General features: G+C 36.1%; 1 protein-coding gene across 2 annotated transcripts in view; it reads right to left on the bottom strand.

Annotated features, from left to right (window-relative positions):
* Gphn (gephyrin) overlaps positions 1-23555 on the bottom strand; it is a 409924-nt gene that overhangs the window by 324408 nt on the left and 61961 nt on the right. For both annotated transcript variants that reach the window (XM_059278956.1, XM_059278958.1), the window contains exon 2: positions 1016-1094. In XM_059278956.1, coding sequence (XP_059134939.1) covers positions 1016-1094 — 79 coding nt within the window. The remainder of the gene's footprint in view (positions 1-1015; positions 1095-23555) is intronic.

The following is a 23555-nucleotide window of genomic DNA, read 5'->3' as shown; positions in this document are numbered from 1 at the left end:
AGGTTTATAGTATGAAATAGTCTCTTTGGGGTCTGCCTTTTTGAACTTATTTTTCAATAAATATAAAATTTAAAAACTTGAGGAAACTATTAAACAGTAATAATATACTAGAATATATGCTTATAAGGAATGGAATTGACCTGAGGAGCAAACAACAAAAGAAACAATTTAAAGAACAAGGAGGAACATGGTGGCACATGCTAGTGATCCATGACACTGGGGGGCAGAGGCAGGGCGATCATGACTTAAAGGTCAGCCAAGGCTGAGTTCTAAGCCAGGCTGGGCTGAGACGATGTCTCAACAAACAAAAAAATAAAAAATACTGAAAGCTACAAAACTCCAAACTTTCTAAGGTGTGCAGTTTTCTGATATGGAACATTAAATATGGTCTAATACATGTAAGTATATGTAGTTATTACAAATGCTTTATATTTCTAATTTTAAGAATTATTGCAAATAAGATTTTTCAAAGAAACTTAAAATTGATATAAGCAAATTTATTCTCATCTCCCCAAACAAATCAATTACAAAGTAATTTGCCAGGTGGTGGTTGTGGTGGTGGCGGCGGCGGCGGCGGCGGCGGCGCACACCTTTAATCCCAGCAGTCAGGAGTCAGAGCCAGGTGGATCTCTGTGAGTTCGAGGCCAGCCTGGTCTACAGTGAGATCCAGGACAGGCACCAAAGCTACACAGAGAAACCCTGTCTCAAACAAAACAAAACAACAACAACAACAAAAAAAAACAAAAACAAAAACAAAAAAGAAGCCCCCCAAAAAAGAAAGTAATTCCTTTGACCACTATCTACTGCCACAGTGCTGTTACCAGCTACTAGTGCTATTGAAGTCAATCTTTCATGGTAACAGCCACCTCTTCTAATGTTTTTCCCTTTTGTCAGACTTAACTAAATGTAACAAATTCTCAGAAAAAAAAGTTTAAAATTAACTGTTAAAACTATTTTTAAGTTAATGTAAAAATAAAGTTTTAAATTATACTTAGTGATAAAAACAAATACTCACAAAGAAGGATCTTGGACAAGATCTTTAAGATTTATCCCACTGCGGTCTTCTGCAAGATTTCTGAAGCAGCTATCACTCACTAAACAAGAAAAAGGGAAAGAAAAGAAAATTAATTTTTGTTTATATTTCATTACAGCTCGTGGTGCCCAAAAGTAATTTTTAAATGAAATTTATCCTTTCTATTTCTTTTCTAAATATCAGCATTGACGTTTTCTTCCCCCTGGTAAATTGAGGGGAAAAAATGTTAATGGTCAACAACAAAGCCAACATTTCAATGACAAGTGGCTAATTAAAACACACTAACCTTATATAAATGCAATATATAAAGCAATTAAAATGTGGAAATTTTCTTTTTACTTCTAGAAGATTAATTTAGTAATACATAGTGGCAAGTCTCTGATCCCACACACCCAAAATAAAAGAGATAAACAACACCACTATCCCTGACATAACATTTGTTTGAAACAGCAGAGATCAAATAAAAGTATAAACTAAAGTAGTGGAATGGTAATAGCTTCTTAGATAATTTCAGTGTGCTGACTGTTTTGATTTCTGGGAATATTTGCCATTAGACTAAGGATCAAAAGAGATTATTTGGGAAAAGGAAAATCACCACAGCTCTTGGTATTTGCAAGCCAGCAGGACAGACAAGAAGCCAGCCCAGTTCAAAATAACAGAGTTTTGGAGGACAACTGACTCCTCCCTCGTATTAATTTAGAATTAAAAAAAAAGAAATTTTATATCCATGTTTACTGTTCCATCCCATGGGAAATACTTGTAAACAATAAGTTACAGGTATGAGATAGAGCACAAAGTATAAACAATGATTAAAAAAATACAAAACACTACAGATAATACAGAGTTTAAAAAGTTTAAGAAAACTAAAATGAGGCAAAGAAAAATCCTTAACAGTAGCCTAAAAAGGAAACGTAAACAAAGAATTAAAATCTACCAAAGAAAATTAGATAACTTTAGAAATTATATGTATAATATGAAATTAAGAAATGGGCAGGTTTCATATCCAACTCCATATGGCAAAATCTAAGATTACTGAACTTAAAAAAACCAGCTGACAAATGTCTGAAATGAAAAAGAACAGAACATAAGTTATATAGGAATCAACAGTGATACAAATAAACAGGAGAGAATGGAAAAGAAACAATACTTTAAAGAAGAATTAAAAACTTCTGAAGCCAGGCTGCAGTGGCACATACCTTTAATCCCAGCACTCGAGAGGCAGAGACAGGCAAATCTTTGTGAGTTCGAGGCCAGCCTGGTCTACAGATCGAGATCCAGGACAGGGACCAAAGCTACACAGAGAAACCCTGTCTGGAAAAACCAAAACCAAATAAACAAAAAATGATCTAAGAAATATAAAAGTGAGAGTTAGTAGAAATGTAGTCAGAGAGGTTTTCAGTTTAGTTATTTGGGGAACTTAAATAATAACAATAATTATTATTGTTATTGGTTTTTCAAGACAAAGTTTTTCTGTATAGCCTTGGCTGTCCTGGAACTTGATTTGTAGAACAAGCTGGTCTTGAACCCAGAGATCTGCCTACCTCTGCCTTCCAAGAGCTGAGATTAAAGGTGTGAGCCATCAGTGCCTGGCTAAAATAATTGCTTTTTAAAAACACTTTATTGCATTTATTTATTTAGCATGTGTGGAAGAGTGCACATGCCGTGGCACACACGTGGATATTAGAAGACAACTTGTAGGAGATGGTCTCCGCTTCGGCCATATGGGTACCAGGGATCTATCTGCTGGGGTCACCAGGCTTTCAAACAAGCCTGATGAGAAAGCAGTGGCTATCCTCTGAGTGGAGGCTTTTCCTCAACCATCAAACATACAAACTTAATGTTTGAACATAATCTAATCAGAAGGATAGATCATAAAATTCTGGTTTTCTAAGCCAGTTTTGTAATATGATTACTGAGAAATCTTTTCTACCTCAAAATAACATTACAAGGTTTATGACCTTTAATTATAGTCAATTTAGTCATAGCTGTGATGCCATCTTTCTTTAAGCTTTAGCTTTTCATGTCCTTTGTATGATGTACTTTGTCCCTTTAGTTTGTCCCTTTTCTGTTTTCCTTTGGAATAATCCTTTACCTTAGGACACAGTTTTAAATCTTTTCATTACATTTATTTACTATGTGTGTATGTGAGCGCATGTGCGTGTGAGTTGCCATGGTCATGGTGTTTCTTCACAACAAGAGAAACCCAAACTAACACCAGGTCAGAAGTCATCTAATTTTTTTCTTCCAGCAGGAGGATTCTGGGGAATCAGGGTTAGTGGCAAGCAGCTTTGCCTAAGCCATATTGCTGGCTCCACTTTAGGGTAAAATCCTTATTTTACAAAATCCTTTCTCATCTGACAACATAACCTTTTTCTTTTTCTTTTCTTTTTTTTGTTTTTTTTTTTTGTTTTTTTGTTTTTTGTTTTTCAAGACAGGATTTCTTTGTGTAGCTTTGGAGCCTATCCTAGAACTCACTGTGTAGACCAGGCTGGGCTCGAACACAGATCCACCTGCCTCCAGAGTACTGGGATTAAAGGTGTATGCCACCACCACCTGACCACAACCTTTTTCTTTAACCTTCTCCAAAAGTACATTTTATTTCTATAATTTAGCTCTCCTCCTCTCTCTCTTTTTTTAATCTGAAGGTTACTTTTTTATCTTTTTTTTTTTTTAAGAAAATATTTTCTTTCTTTCCTTTTTTGAGACAGAGTTTCTCTGTGTAGCCCTGACTGTCCTGGAATTTGCTCTGTAGACCAGGCTGACCTTGAACTCACAGAGATCCACCTGCTTCTGCCACCTGAGTTCTGGGATGAAAGATGTGTTTCACCACCACTTGGCAAATATTTCTTTCTTAATAAAATAATCATATTTCAAATGAAAATCCCAGAAAACCAAATATGAAGCATAGAAAACATGTATATCATATTGAATATCCAACAGTTATAGATGCAGGTAAAAATGTTAATATACTGTCTTTTCTTAATAAATTTAATTTAAATATTTGTTAAAGATTTAAGCCTTGTTATAGTAGGCATTAGAAACTGTCTTTGGATTTTAAGAAATACTTATTAATTTTATTTTATGCGTGAGCTCACTATTTACAAACTCTTCAGATTCCATGGAACCAAAGAGAAACACAGGAAGAAACATAACCCAAGAAAATATTCAAGTTTGTTTAGAATACCTTCATGAAAAGATGCATGGAGTCTCATGAAATGAATGAGAAATGATCCTCTTCTCCATTTCTAGTGTATTTTTTCTAGCACCAAAGAGCCCCACCGAACTATCCTTCCTCTAGAAGCAAACTACGCTTTCCTCTCATCCCCATCAATATTCAACTCTCTTGACATGTTTAAAAAAAAAAAAAAAAGAACCTGAAATATCAGAGTTGATATCCAGGAGAAATCACAGGTAAAGAATGCCACTGAATTTTCTTTCAACATGATTATGCCACTTAGACTGGAAAGCAGAGAAAAGTATTTCAAATTACCTAAGAACGGACATAGAAAGATGGAGTACAATTATTCTGCAATGACAGTAGACTCAAATGGTGAGATTTGTGGTATGTTGTTTGCTTTACTGCATTCATGATAACTGATAGTGACACACGTTCGACCTCTGACTGCTTACTCTCTCACTGTATCAGTCTTCTGTTATCACCTAGATACCAGACTTCCAGCTTTGCTCTAGGGGAAAATCACATCTTTAGAGCAAAGCCAGATAATAATGAAAACATTCCATTTTAATTTAGTTGCTCAGCACAAGATAAATTTAACCAAATGAGTGTTTTATTAGAAGAAGGTATATCAAAAGGCAATTATAGGGGATCTTACAATAAAACTATAAACAAATAGGAATAATACCAATAATTAGAGCACATCACCTCTAGAGAAAAACGGAAGAAGACTGCACAAAGAACTTGAGCTTCTTTTTAAAAAATTTAGCTATCAAAATCTTAGCAAATGCACAAATGACAGTTATCATATAGTTAATACTTTAATTCCAATGTACTAAGTCTCAGTCAAACTTCAGTGCAATGTTGTTGAGGACATAACTACTTGGGAGAATAATGTTACAAAGCTAGTAAAAAAACGGAGAATAAAAGTTTGTTCACCAACAACTGTATACATAAATACATACCCCAAGGAAATTTTTCACATATGCAAAACTTTTTGAAGAATCGTTTATAATAGTGCAAAATTAGGGCTACCAATATTATAATTAATTAATTATTCTTTTGGTTTTTTTTGGTTTTTCGAGACAGGGTTTTTCTGTGTAGTTTTGTGCCTTTCCTGGATCTCGCTCTGTAGACCAGGCTGGCCTCGAACTCACAAAGATCCGCCTGTCTCTGCCTCTCGAGTGCTGGGATTAAAGGCGTGCACCACCACCGCCTGGCCTTAGTTAATTATTCTGAAGGCAGGCTGTAGTGGCATATGTAATTCTAGTACCCAAGAAAAAGAAGCAGGAAGAAGGAGGACTGGAACTCAAGGCCATCTGATGTTATATATACAAGTATCAGGCCAGCCTAAACTATATAGTAAAACCTATCTTTAAAAAAAAAATCAAACAAATAAATACTAATGCAATTAAATACTTGTTGGAAGTTTAAATGAAGAATTAGACCTATCAATGTGGATGAGTCACATAAATAATGTTGATAGAAACAGGCTTTTGTACAAAATAATTCAAACACATAATATATATCTTACTTCTTTTCTTTTTTAAGAAGTTACAATATAATTACATCATTTACCTCCATTCCATCCCTTTTTCTTCCTCCAATTCCTTCCATGCCCCTCTTTCCTCAGCTGCCTTTCAAATTCCTGTCCTCTTTTTCTTTAACTGTTATTGTTACATGAATATAAATGCATAAATATATAAATACAACCTGATGAGTCCATTTAGTGTTTAAATTTAAAAGGCAAAATAAGACTACATTTATTATGTTAAAGTACAAAAGTATAATAAATAAGAATGAAAAAGAAAAACACCAATTTTGGAAGAAAGGATAGTATGATGAATGATACTCTAATTTCATTTCTGCTATGATGAAATATTCTAACAAAAAGCAACTTAAGGGCAAAAGGATTTATTTTAGTTTACAGTTCTAGGTTACAGTCCATCACAGCAGGGAGTCAAAGGGGCAAGACCTTGAAGTAACTAGTCATACTCACATCTACAGTAAAAGGCAAAGAGAGACTGATGAATGTGTCACTTGTTTGTGCTCAGCTCAGTTTCTCCGCTCTTACAGAGTTCAATACCCCTTGATTGGGAATGGTGCCACTCACAGTGGGCTGGGTCTTCTTCCATGAGTCAACTTCAGACAATCTGTAGCAGATGTGCCCACAGGCCAAACCAATGTAGGCAAACTATAGACAATCCCTCACATTGTCATTCATTTCCCAAGAGATTCTAGGTTGTGTAAAGTTGACAATTGAAGTTAACTGGTAAAGGTAAGTATTTATAATATTCTATTTATTTTGTTCAGTGGGGGTTTCCTGAGTATTCATTAGAATAACACACATTTAAGGTAAGATTAATATGTTCCTATTCCTATAAAGAAGATTCTATGTAAAATATAGATCATACTGACTTCAACATTGACATAGGGGTATTTCTAATAAAGCATAGCTCTGGTTTTCAAAAAATAAAATCTAACTGGTAACTACACTGTTTCCTTAATTTGTGAGATTCCAATTTTTTAACCTACACTGTAAGTTACTAATCTTCCAAAACATTAACATCTCTAATATACAAGTCAAATTTAATTACAAGTACATCAAATTGAACTGCCTATCACTAAGCCCACATATTAACACAAAATTTGAAATTTAGCCTTGGGATATGACTTTTTAAAAAAAAGTAAATATATGCTTTCATTTTCATTAACTACCTATAACTAACCAAAAAATAAACCATTAAGTAGTATTATTATATACATTTTTTTTAAAACTCAACAGAATCATGACACCCAATTAATACATGTTTCCTTACTGTTTTTCTTCTTTGGCTATTCAAGACAGGGTTTCTCTATGTAGCCCTGGCTGTTCTGGAACTTACTCTGTAGACCAGGCTGGCCTCGAACTCAGAACTCAGATATCCCCGTCTCTGCCTCTTGAGTGCTGGAACTAAAGGCGTGCACCACCACCGCCTAGCTCCCTATTGTTTTGCTTCAAAAATAACATATCTTCAAAATACTGGGTTACCTTCTTTATAATACTTTATCTCAAATGTATATACCATTAGCACTTCTGTTGAACTTTTGTTCTTCAATGAATACTTTTATTATAATGATAATCATAGCAATACAAGTTTGGTTAGTAACTACATTCTAGTCAGTCTCATCAGAAGACAATCTCTAGGCATCAATATGGTTGGCTTAGAACTTCTTAGTAGCAGGTCCTACATCTTCATAGCTGCAGCCTTGTACAAGGTTGTGTTTGTAAATCTACTATTCTCACTTTAGTAAGGTTATTATCCATAGTCCTAATTAAAAGAGAATATAATATACTGAAATCCCTGGGGATATTGTCTAAGGCAGGAGTTGACAAACATTTTCTTCTGAAAAGGACAGACATATTAGTGCATACTCTTCCATCCCTCCCAACTTGACACCTTTTAAAAATATATTTTTAATTGAAACAGAATTACATTATTTTCCCCTTAACCCATACTAAACACTCCCTCTTTAACCCCTCCCATGTCTCCATCCTACTCTCAAGTTGATAGTCTCTTTTTCTGATTATTATTGTTAGATATATATAAATTTTATATATACATACACACACACAGAATATATAAATACAACCTTCTGAGTCTGGTTTTGTTCTCTGTGTTTGTGTGTGTGTGTGTGTGTGTGTGTGGTGGGGGGGTAGTTTCAGGGCTGACCACTCTATATTGGACTTTTTTAAAAATAAAAATATCAAGCTAAAACAACAAAATCAAGCTTCAGACAGATTGGCACAAAGGCTGTCAGCCAACTCCTGGTAAAGAAGACAGCTTCCAATTCAGCAAATTGTGCTGATCACCCTTAACCAGCTGGTCCTTCAGACTTGTCCTTGCATCTAGTATATGGGTGCCACCCAGTGGACACCATCAGTTTTTCACTTAATCTGAATCATTCATGAAACGTGTTTAAACACTTACGATGAGCTCTATATATTACATAGAATCAGTCCAAGGGTTTTATTCACAAATGTAAATGAATAGCAAATATTAAAATCCATCAGTTGAATCTGGATTTTACCCACACCAAAACATTCATCAAACTACCTCACTTGCATAGTCAGCGATGACAGTAATAACCATAAAATGGCTGCAAGGTTGGGAAACAACAAATAGCATAATGTACAGAGATGGTGTCAATGCCAAGAGCAGTGGCTTTCTTCTCTCCCTTTGCTGTTTGCTCCGGATTGGTTACAAGGCCCACAACTGTTCCTCTTTATGTAGTTTCTGGCATTTGGAAAGCACACCAGCTCAGGGGGCCCACTGAAGTGTTTCCCCTCAGATTTCAGGAATAAGAGGCACACACCTTTAATCCCAGCACTTAGGAGGCAGAATTAGGCAGATGTCTGTGAGTGCCTGGCCAGCCTACATAGTAAGTTCCAGGACAGCCAGGGGTACACAGTGAGACCCTCAAAAAAAAAAAAAGGTAAATAAAAGTAAGTAAATAAAATAAAAGAGACTTCAGCACTTTAGTCAGTTCCTCTAGCCCAGCTTTCCCTCCATAAGTGGAATCAGAACAATGATAGTGACAGTAACTGAATTTATTTCACATCAGAAAAGTTCAAGTTTCTTCTCTCCTTTTCTTATTCCACTCTATTCATGTACTCTGACTTTAATTGCATCTAGGGGAATAAAACACATGGGGAACTTAGGAATTTATTAGAAAGGTATAACCATCAAAATAATGTTGTACTTTATAAATTAATCAGGGGGAAAGGAAAATAGAAAACAGAAACAGATCCTCACATACAAAAATTTGTTTTAAGACAATGGTATAAAAGCAATTAAGTAGAAAAGAAATACAAGTCTTCATCATATAGTTTTGGAAAATTAAGCAAGCACATAAGAAAAAATGATTTTAATACAAGCCTCAATCTATATGCGAAACAACCCTTAAAATGCATCATAGACCCAAAACTTATAAATGTTCAACTTCTATAAATATACCTATCAGAAAATCTTTGAGATTTTTATTTAAGAACTTGAGAATTTTTTAGAATGTACATAATACAATCTTTTGAGAAAAAAATGATGAAAATATATCTGTCGTCCCTCCCCCCACCCAAGTGCTAGGATCAAAGGCATGCGCCACCACTGCCCAGCTGAGACTATAACTTTTTATACTGAAATAGTCACAGATGCACAGAAAGTTAAAAAAAAAAAAAAAAAACAACTATAGAATTCACTCTGTTTTCACCAGTGGTGAGATATTATTTATCATAATATTAAAGCTAGGAAAATTTGACATTTAATATTTGTACACTATTCTTAGCTGGCATACAAATGTTCCTCAGTTTTCCCCAATATTTTTCATGTCTATATGTGTTGATTTAGTCAGAGGAATGCAATTTTACATCATGTTTAACCACTACCAAGATACTCAACAGTTTCAAATTATAAAACAACTCCAAGCTAAAAACAATCCCCTCATTATTACTCCTCTGTATTCACACCTTCCACCTGTCCTATTCCAGTCCCCATGGCAATTACTTATTTGTTTTCATTCTTACAGTTTTTTTTTTTTTGAGGGATATACTAATGGAGTTGCATGCTATCTAACTTCTTGAAGCTAATTCTCCTTACTGTATGTCTACCCTGTTCTTTATATCTGTTATTGTAAAGGTACAATAGTTTCCAAACAAGGGTAGTGGGTAGGTTAACTGAAGATCTTCACCTCTCCCTCAACCATTTCAAAACCAATCACCCAGTCTCATCCCCAGCTCTATAGCAAACCACCAGTTGCAACTCCTTCAACCCAACTCCAGTGAATAACACAGATCTTCCCCTCCAAACATCCCTTCCCCCATTCATGGCTTTATCCTAGGCATCAAACCCAACAAGCACTCCTTGGGAACCCACAGGCCACCCCTGTCAGAGAAGCAGGTAGGCAGACCTTCACTCCTCCCTCCATTCCTACATGTCCAATCCTCCACTTTCCCCAGATCTGTGGCAGATCACCTGCTGCAGCCTCTCCACACTCTCTGCTCCATTCTCAGGGGACTAAGTAGATCCTAGTGGAACACCCTGCTTTCGGCTCTGCTTTCAGCTCCTCTGTAGTCTATCCCCATACCTATGTGTCAGTTCCCAATACCTAGAAACACATTTTACCTGGAACTGCCAGTGACCACACCCATTAGGATCCCAGAAAAGAATCCTACCAGGCAACAGACAGCCACCATACACTCCTAAGAATCAGAGAGGGAAACAGAAACCAAGAAACAAAACACCCATCCAACAAAGACAAAACCAGATATCAACACCTAGAATTACAATCTTCCCAAATCTAAATGCCTAGATGCCAGCATAAAAACACAATCAACAACAGCCAGACAATATGCCTCCACTAGAGCCCAGCAACTCTATCACAGCAGGTCCTGAATATTCCAACATAGCTGAAGCACAAGAAAAAGACCTTAAATAAATCTCTTAAAGAAAGCTATGAAAACACAAACAAACAGTGGAAGGAAATGAATAAAACAGTACAAGGCATGAAAATGGAATGAGAATCAATAAAGAAAACACAAACAGAGGGAAATCTGGAAATGAAAAAATTTAGAAACTCAATTTGTTGGTGTTGGCAAGCCTCACCAACAATACAAGAGATAAAAAAGAGATTCTCACGCACTGAAGACATTATTGCAGAATTGTTTAACTGTAAAGATGTGTTGCATTTGTTTATGTTTCTGAATATTTGTTTAACTATGTAAAGATGTGCTGCATTTGTTTGATTATGTAAAGATGTTTTGCTGTTTTACCTTGCCTGCCTAAGGCACCTGATTGGTCTAATCAAAAGCTGAATGGCCAATAGTGACGGAGGAGGTATAGATAGGACTTCTGGGCAGGGAGACTAAGTAGGAAGAGAAATTTAGGCTTAGGGGAAGAAAGAAAAGAGACACCAGGGAGACACCAGGGGGGCAGCCAAGCAGATACAGAGGAAGCAGGAAAGTAGGACATGGTAAAAAGCACTAAAGCAAAATGTAGATGAATAGAAACGGGTTAAATTAAGTGAAAAGAGCTAGTGGGACAAGCCTAAGCTAAGGCCAAGCATTCATAATTCATAGTAAGTCTTCAGGTCTTTATTTGGGAACTGTTTGGCAGCCCCCCCAAAGAATTCCAACTCCAAGACATTAAAAAAAAAGTAGATACTGTGGTCAAAGAAAAACTTAAATCTTAAGTATTCCAAGCACAAAACATCCAGAAAATCCAGGACACTGTGAAATGACCAAATCTAAGAATAATAGAAATAGAGGAAGAAGAAACCCAACTCAAAGGCACAGGAAATATTTAGAACAAAATCATAGAAGAAAATTTCCCTAACCTAAAGAAGGAGATACCTATCAAGGTACAAGATGCATATAGAACACCAGAGATGGGACCAGTTAAGAAAGTCTCCTTGGCACAAAATAAATAAAATTAGCTAAAGGTACAGAACATAGAAAGAGTATTAAAAGCTGCAAAGCAAAAGGCCAAGTAACATACAAAGGCAGTCCTATTAGAATAATAACGGATTTATCAATGGAAAAGCCTAAAGGGCCATAGACAGATGTTCTACAGACTTGAAGAGACCACAGATGCTCAGTATATTATACCCAGCAAAATAATCAATAACCATAGATGGAGAATAAGGCATTCTATGATAAAACTAAATTTAAGCAATATCTATCTACAAATCCAGCCCTAGAGAAGGTGATAGGAGGTAAACTTTGACATAAAAAGGTTAACTACACTTAAGAAAACAGAAAGAATAGCAACTAAAAGGAGGGAAAATACACACATACACTATCACCACCAACAACAAAATAACAGAAATCAACAAACACTGTTCATTGATATCTCTTAGCATTAATGGTCTCAATTCCTCAGGAAAAAAAAGATACAGACTAACAAAAAGGATGCAAAAGCAGGATTCATCTTTCTGCTGCATCCCAGAAACACATCTTAACATCAAGGATAGATATCACTCTGCAGTAAAATAGTGAGAAAAAATGGACCCGAGAAGTAAGCTGGTGTAGCCATTTTAAAATATGACAAAATAGACTTTAAACCAAAACTAATTTGAAGAGATAGGGAAGGAAACAACATCCTCATCAAAGGAAAAATCACCAAGAAGAAGTTGCAATTCTTAACACCTATGCACCAAACATAAGGGCACCCAAGTTTGTAAAAGAAACTACAACAGCTTAAATCACATATTGACCCTTAAACACTGATAGTGACAGACTTCAATACCTTACTCTCGCTATAGACAGGTGAGCCAGACAAAAACTAAGCAGAGAAATTCTGGAACTAACAGACATAAACCAAATGAACCAAACAGATATTTACAGAACATTTCATCCTAACATATAGAATTTAACTTCTCAGCACATAATAAAACTCTCTGCAAAACTGACCATATACTTGTATACTTGTACACAAAGTAAGTCTCAACAGATATAAGAAAACTGAAATAGCACACTTCATCTTATTGAACCATCACAGATTAAACCTGGATATTAACAACGGAAACAACAGAAAGATTACAAACTCATAGAAATTAAACAATTTACTACTGAATGAAAAATACATCAAGATATAAATTAAGAATAAAATTAAAGGCTTTCTGGAATTGAATGAAAATGAACACCCAACATACCAAAATTTATGGAACACAATGAAGGTGGTTCTAAGAGGCAAGTTCATAGCAATGTGCCTACAATTAAAAAAAAAAAAAATGGAGAGTCACACTAATAATTTAACAGCACACTAGAAAGCTCTGGAATAAAAAGAAGAAATCACACCTCAAAGGTGTAGATGGCAAAACAAATAAAATCAGACTCGGGGATGTAAGCAATAAAGCAGAAACAAAAACAAACAGCCAGGCAGTGATTTTTATTGTCTTTGATACCAGCACTTGGGAGGCAGATCCAGGTGGATCTCTGTGAGTTTGAGGCCAGCCTGGTCTACAGAGTGAGTTCCAGGAAAGCTAGGGCCACACAGAGAAACTCTATCTTGAAAAAAACAACAAAAAAAAAAAAAAAAAAGGAAAAGAAACAAAAACAAACAATACAAAGAATCAACAAAACAAAGAGTTAGTTCTTTGAAAAAAATCAAACCTTTATCCAAATTAACTAAAAGGCAGAGAGAGAGAGAGAATATCCAAATCAACAAAATTAGAAACAAAAAAGGGATGTAACAATTAAACACCAAAGAAACCCAGAGAATTGAAAGAACATACTTTATAAACCTGTACTCCACTAAATTGGAAAATCTAAAAGAAAAGGATAATTTTCTCTCAAATATGACTTAAAGAAGTTGAATCAAGATCAGATAAGCAATTTAAACAGAATTATAACCTCTAATGAAAAAGAAGTAAAATTAGGCTCCCAACCAAAAAAGCCCAGGGCCAGATGGTTTTAGCTCAGAATTCTACCACACTTTCAAGGAAGAGTTAATGCCAATACTCCTCAAAGTATTCCACAAAAAGAAACAGAAAGAACAGTGTCCAATTCATTTTGAGGCCACAGTTACCCACATTTCCAAACTACATAGAGATCGAACAAAGAAAGATAGAGACCAATTTCTCATATGAACATAAATGCAAAAATTCTCAATAAAGTATTTGAAAACCTAATCCAAGAACACGTCAAAGATGATCTGCCACAATCAAGTAAGCTGCATCCCAGAGATGCTGGAACAGTTCAACATACATAAATTGAATAATGAAATCCACAATATAAACAGACTGAAAGACAAAAACTGCATGATCATCTCCTTAGATGCCGAAAAGACCTTTGACAAAAATCCAACACCCCTTCATGATAAAAGTCCTAGAAAAATCAGGTATACAAGGGACATAACGCAACATAATAAAGGCAATTTATAGTAATCCCATAGGCAGTTAATTTAATCAACTTAAAAGGAAAGAACCTCAAAGCAATTCCACAAAAATCAGAACAAGACAAGGTTGTCTACTCTCTCCATACTTATTCAATATAGTACTTGAAGTCTTAGCTAGAGCAGTAAGACAACTGCAGGGGATCAACGGGATACAAATAGAAAGGGAAGAAGTCAAAGTATCTTTATTTACACATGATAAAATTCCAACAGGAAACTCATATACCTGATTATTAAAGAATTCTTTTATTGTTTATTAAAGTGTAAAATCCATGCACAAATATTAAAGAATAAATCGGGAACCTCAACAGAGTTGCAAGCCACCATATACACCCATTGCCGCTTGCTCCTCGCTCCAAAACGCTCCTCTCAATTGGCTAATGGACTGGTGACAGAACTCCCGTAATAACTGACAAACATTTTTAGCAAAGTAGCTTGATACAAAATTAACTCACAAAAATCAGTAGCCTTCCTATATAACAAATGACAAATGGCTAAGAAAGAAATCAGGGAAACAACAGCTTTCACAATAGCCTCAAATAATACAAAATATCTTGGGGTAACTCTAACCAAGCAAATGAAAGATTTGTATGATAAAAATTTTATGGAGTTGAAGAAAGAAACTAAAAGAGATATCAGAAGATGGAAAGATCTCCCATGCTCATGGATCATAGGATTAAAAATGGCCATCCTGCCGGGCGGTGGTGGCGGCGCACGCCTTTAATCCCAGCACTCGGGAGGCAGAGCCAGGCGGATCTCTGTGAGTTTGAGGCCAGCCTGGGCTACCAAGTGAGTTCCAGGAAAGGGGCAAAGCTACACAGAGAAACCCTGTTGCTGTGGGATGGTCTGTATGTCAAGTGTGTTGCTGATTGGTCAGTAAATAAATCACTGATTGGCCAGTGGCCAGGCAGGAAGTATAGGCGGGACTAACAGGAGAATTGAGAGAACAGGAAGCTGGGTGAAGGAGAGACACTGCCAGCCGCCACGATGAGAAACAGCTTGTGAAGAGAGACACTGCCAGCCGCCATGATGAGAAACAGCTTGTGAAGATGCCGGTAAGCCACGAGCCATGTGGCAAGGTATAGATTAATGGAAATGGATTAATTTAAGATATAAACACAGTTAGCAAGAAGCCTGCCACAGCCATACAGTATGAAAGCAATATAAGTCTCTGTGTGTGTTTACTTGGTCGGGTCTGAGAGGCTGTGGGACTGGCAGGTGAAAGAGATTTGCCCTGACTGTGGGCCAGGCAGGAAAACTCTAGCAACACCCTGTCTCGAAAAACCAAAAAAAAAAAAAAACACAAAAACAAAACAAAACAAAAAAAAAAACCCGGCCATCCTAACAAAGGCAATCCAAAGATTCAGTGCAATCCCCATCAAAATCCCAATTATTCACAGATCTTAAAAGACAATTTTTAGTTTTTTGAACACACACACACACACAAGCTAAAACAATTCTGAATAATAAAAGAATTGCTGGAGGTAGCGCCAACCCCAATTTCAAGTTGTAATATAAAGCTATAGTAATAAAAACAGCATGGTATTGGCACAAAACCAGACACACTGATCAATGGAACTGAACTGAAGAACCAGACATAAATCCATACACTTATAGACACCTGATTTTTTGGTAAATAAGCCAGAAATACACACTGAGAAAAAAGACAGCATAAAGTGCTGGTCAAACAGGACAGCTATATGTAGAAAAATCCAAATAGATCCATACTTATCACCCTGCACTAAACTCAACTCCAAATAAATCAAAGACATCAACATAAAACCAGATAAACTGATAGAAGAGAAAGTGGGAAACAGTCTTGATCTTATTAGCACAGGAAAAACTTTCTGAACAGAACACTGTTAGCACAGGCACTGAAATCAACAATTAATAAATGGGAGGGACCTCACGAAACCGAAAAGCTTTTGCATGGCAAAGGACACCATCATTAGGACAAAGCAAAAGCATACACAATGGGAAAAGATTTTTACTAGCTAAACATCAAAGAGAGGGCTAATATCGAAAATATATGGAGAACTCAAAAAAAAAATAGGTATCAAGAAAGCAAATGTTTTCTCTGTCTCATATCTACAATAAAAAAAATCTTCCCCTTAACTATGAAGAAAACCCACAAATAACACATTTAAAAAACAAGGTATAAGATCTAAATAGAAAATTCTCAAAAGGAAACTTAAATGGATGAGAAACACTTAAAAAAATGTTCAACATCCTTAGCCATCTGGGAAATACAAGTGGGTATGTTTCTTGTGCCTTCTCTTGAGCTCTTTTCCTTCTGTTTGTTTTGTCCAATTTCAGTGTTAGTTTTTGTTTTATCTTATTATATTTTATTATTATCCCTTAGAAGACTTTTTTTTTTTTTAAAGAGAGACAGAAAAGGATGGATCTGGATAGGAGGGGAGCTGTAAAGGAACTGGGAGGAGTACAGGGAAGGGAAACCGTAATCAGGATATATTACTTGAGAAAAAAAATCCATTTTCAATAAAATTAAGAATTGAAAGTTAAAAAATAAAGGTACAACAATAAAAAATAATGGTACAGCTATCAAAAATATGTATAAATGTTATAATATCAGAAATAAATTCAATCTCTGCTTTCTAGTTATAGACAACTATAAAAATTCTTTTTCTCAAATATTTATTTTTATTCATGTATATTTGCAGGTATTCGTATACACATGAGACTGCAGGTGACTTCAAGGTCAGAAGAGGGCATTGGGTCCCCTGGAGCTGGAGTTACAGCATATTGCCCCTTTGTGGATATTTTGCCATATTGTGGTTCTTATGTTGCTGCTGGGTAGGACTGTTACTTGCTTCCCTCCTATGGAAACTTGCATAACATTTCCTTGTACTGTGGAAACTAGACGAGAGGGAGGAGGTTTTCAGATTAGAACCAGTTCAAATAATCTAAGTCCTGTGTCCTACGTGTGCCATATTTTCATCAATAGGGGCTTACCTTCAACCTTGGGCATGTAAGCAAGGGCAAGATGTGTGAAGATTTGGATGAGAATGGTCCCTCATAGGCCCATATAGTTGAATGCTTGTACCACAATTGGTAGAGCTTTTGGAAAGGATTAGGAGGTGTGGTCTTGTTGGAGGAAGTGTGTCCTGTGTCTGTCTGGTTCTTCTTGGTCTCTTTAACAGAATGCCTTAGTAGGAAGTAGACAGTTGTTAAATAAAAACACCTGCCTCATTCAGAAACTTACTTGCCACTAAGCCTAAAAAGACCACAATGCCCTTCTTTTATCAGCCCAAGTGTCAGCACCAAGTTTTATGGTCATTTTTCTTCCCAAGATTAAGTTTTCTGTATCTGGTGGCACACATCTGCAAACCAGTGTTCTAGTTTGCTTTCTGTTTTTGTGATGAAACATTGACCAACACCAAATTAGAGAAGAAACACTTAATTTCAGTTTACAGCTTGCAGTCCATCATTGAGGGAAACCAAGAAAGCAGAGTCCACTAAAGAACAGTGCCTATTGGCTGGCTCTCCATGGCTTGCTCAACTATCTTTCTTGTATAACTCCGGCCCAACCACTCATGCATGGCAGATCTACAGTGGGCTGGGCCCTCCTTCATCAATGTCAATCAAGAAACTGTCCCCTCACACATGCTCACAAACCAATCTGATGGAAGCAACTCCTCAATTGAGAGCTCCTCTTCCAAGGTATGTTTAGGTTTTTTGTCAAAAACTAAATAGTATATCCATGCACTACAAAGGAGACGTCAGGAAGAGCCTAAGTTCAGGGCCAGCAGCTGGGCAACAGAATAAATTCTGGACCATCCTCAACTGCAGGTTGAGATCTTGCTCAAAATAAAACAAGAGTACATAGTTTGTGTTCATTCTCCACTTCTATATGTTCACTCCTAAAGGTAAAATAGTCTAAATTTAGTGGTAAATTTTATGAGACTAGATATGTAAAGTTGACCATACATAAACAAACTAAAAATATTTTCCTCAGGAACTATTAACATTAGTGATGAAACTATGTTCAAATTTTTAGAAATAAAATAATATAAACCTTAAAAATAAAACTTCAGATTTGAGAACATACAAGATTATCTAATTATAACTGTAACTCATTAAAACACAGTAATGGAGCTACTACAGAACCTTTAGGAGGTGGAACCTAGTAGGATATTATCAAGATGTGCTCTCAAAGGGAAGTTTTCTTGAAACCTATTAGCTTTTCATGATGGTTGTTAAAAACAAAACAAATCTCTTCACCTACCTACCTTCAGATGTGTTTGATACTTGTTCTACATATAATCACTTGCTGGTGGACTGCTTCCTTATGTGATCTAGCCCAAAGGGAACCGTCACTGAGCCTTCACTATGCTGTTGGGACTTTCAGGATCCTAAATTGTAAACTGAACTTAAAGTCTTGGCACAAAAAAATTTTTTTTAATTAATTAAGTAAAATAAAAAAAATTAAAAAAAAAGAGAAAAGAAGTGCCCAGCAGTGGTGGCACATGCCTTTAATCCCAGCACTGGGGAGTTCGAGGCCAGCCTGGTCTACAGAGTGAGTTCCAGGACAGCCAGGGCTGTTACAAAGAGAAACTGTGTTTCAAAAAACCAAACAAGAGAGAGGGAGGGAGAGAGAGGAGAGGGAAAAGAGGGAGGAAGAGAGAGAAGGGGGGAGAAAATAAAAAATGTGCACGCACATACACAAAGCATGGAATCTGTTTTGAGTAGGCCAACAACTCCTGGGCACGGGTCCTGCCCCAAAGTGTGGCTGACATACCCAGTACCAGATACTTCATTGGAGAAAACAGATTTCCCCTTTCCCATCAGGTATCAGTTGGAAATAAGTTTCCTGGTAAGGGGAGGTACTTTTTGTACACTTTCCCTTTTCAGTGCTGGGATTTTTCCGTAGTTTGAACCTGTGCAGGTCTTGTATGTGCTATCACAGGAGTTTATATGTGTTTAGTCCTATTGTGTTAGACACATACTATTTCCTTAGAGTTTAATCTACCACCTCTGGCTCTTAAATTTTTTTACCACCTCTTCTGGTAGATCTGTGGGCCTTAGGGGATGGGATGGGACATTTAGAGCTGAGTGCTCCCAAGTCTCTCACTCACTGTATAATATCTACTTATGGGTCTCTGTGTTAATAACCATCTATCTCAAGAAGAAGCTTCTCTGATGAGGGTTGAACCATGCACTGTCTTATGAACAGTATGTTATTAGGAGTCATTGTATTGCTATGTTCTGTTAATGGACTAATAGCAGTAAGTTTCCTGATAGGGCTCATGACTTATCAGGTTACAGGTTTTTAGAGCTTTAGCAGTGTCAGGTATGGGTTCCATCTCATGGAATGGGTCTTAAATAAAACCAAAATGTGGCTGGTTACTCCTGTAACAGTTATGCCACATTTTGCTACACTATTTGTAGCAGTGTATCTTGCAAGCAGGTCATAGGTTGCAGGGTTTTTGCTGGGTGATACTGATGACTAAATAGTAATGTAAAGTACCTTCTAGCACCATGAACACTAATCAGTAGAAATAAAGCTTCTAGTAGGGCACCAGCTCAATTTTTCCATGTATGGTGAAATAAGTAAGTGGTATTTTCAGCAACAGGGTCATACCATCAGGTTATGGAGAGTAACCAACAGCCTTGGCAATATAATACAATAGCCTGTGATGAGGAAGAGGGTCTATGGGACCCCTTTGGCAAACCCATTCCTGGAACTGAGGTTTCATTTGGTGGCCAAAGATGTCTAGCTGAGGTATTGTCTCCTCCATTAAATGGTGACTCCATTTAAATTCCTTCCATTTGTTTATATTTTAGGAAGCTTCTAAAGTAGTAGGTTTCCATATGGTTTTTCAGATGGCCTTTAGTGTTAGTTGTTCCTCCCCATATTTCCTGCTTTACCGTGTCATCACACCCCTCCTCCCCATTTAATTCACCAATTAAGAAAAAAGTATCTCTACATTATTGTTCAGCATCCCTACTATATTTTGTTTTAGGTGTCATAATTTACATTTTTATATATTTTAATATTTATTACTTTTAATATTGTATTTATTACTTTTAATACTATGATCTTTTAATTTTTCATACTAAACATGAATAATTTATGAACCACAATTACATTAAAGTATTGAATCTGATAGTGTACTTAATTTCAGCAGTGAGTTTAATACTTTCATATATTTTCATGTTACTAATTATTAAGTTTTTCTTTTAGCTTGAAAAACAATTATTATTTTATATGGCACTCTGGTTGTGGTGAGCACAATTAGCATTATTTGTCTAGGAAAGACTTTATCATTTACTTCTGAAGGACCACTTGTCAGGTATAATATTCTTATTGAATACTTTTCCTTCTGTACATTAAATTTATCATTCCATTGACTGCAGTCCCATCAGGTTTCTGCTGTGACATCCAGTGACAGCCTCACTGAAACCCTTTTATATCTGACATGTTTCTTTTCCTTTTCTCAATTCAAGATCTCTATATTTGATTTTTGACAACTGGATTATAATGGCTTGGTGTAGACTGTTTAGATTGAGCATGATTAGAGATCTCTGACCTTACTTTATCTGCATATTTCATTTTTCCCCCAATTTGGAAACTTTGTAAAACTTACTAATTAATATAAAGGGAAAGTTACATAGGAATAATGAAAAAACAATACTGCCTGCTTTGTCATGTAAGTTTAAAAACAAACAAACAACAAAGGAGCTTAGATCTAGAACTTGCCTGTTCACAAATATGATTTCTTCCAAATAAAAGAATGATTTATATCAGACAACTGAAATAAAGTGATAAATCTAGCAAAATAAGTGTTAATATAGTAACATATTGATAAAGTGAAAAAATGGAAAAAAAATGTGTTAAAACCTAAGTCTTCTGATTAAAACATCAAACTAGGAATAGAAGAGACTTTGACAGAGCAAGAAATGAGACTTACAAAAAAGAAAAACTCTGTTAAGGGACTAGGGAGATGGCTTATGGGTTAAAGTGCCTGCCAAAAGCATTGGGACCTAAATTCAATTCCTAGCACATGTAAAAAGAACCAAGTGCTGAGAAGGTAGGGAGTGGGTAGAGAGTGGATGGAGTACTGGCCAGTTAGTCTCACTACAGGTTCAGTGAGAGATCCTTCTCAAAAAAATAAAGTGTAGAGCAATTCAAGTAAGTCCTCAATGTCGACCTCTATCTAGACTTCACCCCCACTCCCATACTTAGGAACATGCACTTGGACACACATGCACAAATGCATCCCTACAGAATGTACTCATGTTTCAGCTTGCATCAATGCCTGCTATAATGTAAAACTAGGGTACATCTCATATCACATACAATCCTATGCCCATGCTATTCCATGCTAGAATAAAGAAATCACATAAAGATAGGATTCAAACAGTTTCTGCCCCCACAAAGTCTCCAGACCTACCCTGATGACAGAAACTCATCGTGTCAGTAAACTGGACTTCTATCCTGGCCAACATCATCTATGTGTGGTTGCTGTGGTCGAAAACCACTAGGTATACAATTACAGCCGGCAGTGCCTAGAAGCATGGGCCTTGTTTCTTCCACTGTGCTACTGTGCTGTACTAGCGTTAGTAGCTGTTACCTCCAGGTATAATCCAACATTGTGGTATGCATGTGAGAAGAAAAGGCAGGTGCACAGTAAGATGATACATGCCTGAGATGGTCGGAGCTGTGTACAACAGGGCACAATCCAAGTGTGTTTGACTACAAGGAGGTGATTGTAGACAATGCCCTGAGCCTTCTACAACCCCAAATGGAAGCTTGCAATACAGATTATCTTTGAAGACATGTGTCCAGTTAATTATTAACAATACCTCAACTGTGGATTTAGGGCATACTTGGGCTTGGGTCTCCTAGTGCTGAAACTATGATACTACATCAAACATGGGTTTACAGCAAACCTGGACTTGGTGCACCATCTAGTGGTAAAATAACAGATTATTGGGTCAGAGGAAATAAACATCCTGCTCATTAGAATTTCTGGAAACTCACATTATCAAAACTGGTATAAATATCAAAGCTAGTGCACAGATAACAATGTACAACAGCAAGCATCAAGAACAATGACAGAACAGATCACCTTATTTAACAGATAAAATAAGGCACTGGAAACTGACCATAAAACAATCAATATACACAAATTCTTGCACACAGTCACATACACACGCACACACTCAACATCATTAACTACTACAGAAAAGTAGATTAAAACCACAAATAAAAACATTACTTCACACCAGTAAGAATGCCTATTATCAAAAGGATGAAAGTTAAGTGTTGCCGAGGATGTGGTGAAAGGCAAGCCTTTCACATTACTGGTAGTAAATTGATTTAGTACAACCAACTATGGGAAATACTATGGAGATTCCTCAAAACATTAAAATAGAGCCACAATATGATCAAAGTAACCCCAACATTATGCATATATCCAAGGAAATAAAATATGTGCACTGAGTATTTACATCTGTATTGAACATTTATATTCTCATTTGCACTCCATTAGTCACAACAGACTAGGTCAAAGATTAACACTGCTTTCAGCAAATGAAATAAAGAAAATGTGACACATTAACATTTATATATGCATACATATGTATGTACATATGCATGCCCACTATATATCAAATGGAATACTATTGGGCCTTATAAAGTTAGAAACTCCTATTACTTATGGCATGACGGATGCCTAAAGGATATTAAGTGAAATGAATCAGGTATACAAAGAAAAATGCTACATATCACATACTTGTGGAATCTAGGAAAGTTGAACTAGAAGTAGAGAATCAAGTGTTTATGTCAGGCTGGAGGGTGTAGACAGAGGCAATGCACATCACAGGGAAAGATTCAGTTAGGATGAGTAAGTTCTTTACTTTATATGGCACAATGACACTAGCTTATAAGAATGCACTGTAAACTTCAGAACTGCTAAGAAAGTAGATGTTAAATATTTTTCCAAAAGACAAAATAAGTACATGAGGAACTATATTAATATATTGATTTAATTATTTCACAGTATACATATATATTGAAACACCACATATATACCATAGCTATATAAAATTTTTATTTGTGAAAAAAACCAACATATTTAAACTGGAAATGAGAATTTAACTCATCATAAGTTTCCCATTTCTCTGTAAACTGTAAATGATTTCAAAGTCTTAGTTTCCAAAATTGAGAATCACATAATGAGTGTTATGATTTGAATATAAAGTCCCCCCCACATAATCTCATTTGTTTGATTGCCAGTTGTGGTATCAATCATTGAGAGGTGACTGGATCATTATGGTTCTCATTGTACTAATCCCCTTACAGATTAAATTAATTTAATGGCATTTTGGGGGGAGTGTAAACTTTCTGGTCCCAGTTGGAGAAATTAAGTCGCTGGGGGTATATTCTGGAAGTTCT

Source organism: Peromyscus eremicus, chromosome 14 (genome assembly GCF_949786415.1).
Source record: "Peromyscus eremicus chromosome 14, PerEre_H2_v1, whole genome shotgun sequence".
NCBI lineage: Eukaryota > Metazoa > Chordata > Mammalia > Rodentia > Cricetidae > Peromyscus > Peromyscus eremicus.
This window is presented reverse-complemented; position numbering and strand designations above follow the sequence as displayed.